General features: G+C 57.9%; 1 protein-coding gene across 1 annotated transcript in view; it reads left to right on the forward strand.

Moving 5' to 3' along the window:
• MYO1F (myosin IF) overlaps positions 1-1750 on the forward strand; it is a 56760-nt gene that overhangs the window by 38820 nt on the left and 16190 nt on the right. The window contains exons 14-15 of the mRNA XM_019513358.1: positions 213-380; positions 1403-1488. Coding sequence (XP_019368903.1) covers positions 213-380; positions 1403-1488 — 254 coding nt within the window. The remainder of the gene's footprint in view (positions 1-212; positions 381-1402; positions 1489-1750) is intronic.

Genomic DNA, 1750 nt, shown 5'->3' on the forward strand with positions numbered 1-1750 from the left:
ACATAGTTCACAAGTGGTCCCGCCAGCTCAACCTGAGTGGAGGCTGACCTGTACCAGCACAGGGCTGAGCTGCTACAGGCATGAGGCTGAGCTGTGCCCTCCCTGGCACCGTTAGGATGCCCTGTCCATCCGCTGCAGAGGTCTGCAGCTGGACCCCCCTCCTTTCCGAGGGGCCTGTTCTTCCTTGGTTTCACTCCTACTCTTCCTCCCAGAATCCTCCCGGGATCATGAGTGTCCTGGACGACGTCTGCGCCACGATGCATGCCACCGGCGAAGGGGTGGACCAGACGTTGCGGCAGAAGCTGCAGGCAGCGGTGGGGACGCACGAGCACTTCAACAGCTGGAACTCGGGCTTCGTCATACACCACTATGCAGGCAAGGTATATTGCACAGACACGCTTCCTAGGGCCGCTGCACACCTGCACAAGTATATGTACACTCACACTGCACACATGGGCGCTGCGCACGCTGCCCGGGGAGGCGTGTGCACTGCAGGTCTGGGGCCTGCATGAATACACACGCCCCAGGCGCACACACGCAGCCCGGGAACCTGGGCGTATGCTGTGAATGGGAAGCAAAGCTGGTCTGGCGTAGTGGTTTCCAGACCACTGTGGGATGCAAATGACTGGTGCCTTGTGAGGTCGTAGTGAGCGAGCCCTGGGTTGCCTGTCTTCAATTAACAGTTTGATGCTGAGGGTACAGGGTGGCATGCCAGAATTATGAGTGGCTTGGTCATCCAAAGATTTGACAGTGATCTGCTGGGAACAACCGGTCTAGTGGACAGAGCACTGGGGCAGGACTCACTAGCTTCACTTCCTGGCTCAGCTGCATGCTTCTCCTGTGCAATTCCTTCAGCCTATCCAGCTCTCCATCAGCAGAGGGAGATAGCCCTGTCCTACCTCTCAGGGGCCTTGTGAGGCTTAATTCCATGAATGACTGTGAGATGTACCAGTGCCACGGTGACAAGGGGACCGGGTTGCTACCCTGATAAGTAGAGTGATGCTGATTAATGTGCGCTGCATGGGTGATGTGGCCCTGTGCACACACTGAATGCATGCACGTGCGTGCACACTTCTTCCTGCCATGAGTCCCTGGGCTGAGGATGTGCAGACCTCAAGGTGGAGCAGCTGCTGTCTAGGATCTGGTAGAGGAGTCAAGGACATGAGCACCAAGATCCTTGTTCTGTGGGCGATGCTTCCCCTGCTGGAAGTGCTCCCCACCAGCAGGACTCTAGCCCCAGACCAGACTGGGGGGTCCCCTTGGGCACTTGCAAGAAAACAGTGACCCGCTCCTGGACTGTCCAAGAGCAAAGGTGTCATTGGCGGATCGTTAAGAGCATTTGTTGAGCTGAAGACTGGACCCTCCCCTACTGATTTCCTCCCTTGCCTCTCGGCCCCCCCAGGTCTCCTACGATGTGAGTGGCTTTTGTGAGCGGAATCGGGACGTGCTGTTCACCGACCTGATCGAGCTCATGCAGAGCAGTGAATAGTGAGTCCTGCGCCAGCTGCCCAGTGTCCCATGACAGGGGCTTCTGTGTGTCTGTGCCCTGAGGTTCGCTCTCAGTGCAGCATCGGCGGGTACAAACCCAAGCGAAGAGCCTCAGAAACCAACCTGGCTTGGGTGGGGTGGGCTGCCCACTGGGACAGGGGCGTAAAACAGCAGGGACTAACCCGCTGTGACACCCGCAGCCCACAGATGCAGTTGGATCTTCCCAATGGCACTGTCCCCTATACAACCCTTCCTGCACGCC

Source organism: Gavialis gangeticus, unplaced genomic scaffold (assembly GCF_001723915.1).
Source record: "Gavialis gangeticus isolate Ggan-Ray unplaced genomic scaffold, GavGan_comp1, whole genome shotgun sequence".
NCBI classification, from domain to species: domain Eukaryota; kingdom Metazoa; phylum Chordata; order Crocodylia; family Gavialidae; genus Gavialis; species Gavialis gangeticus.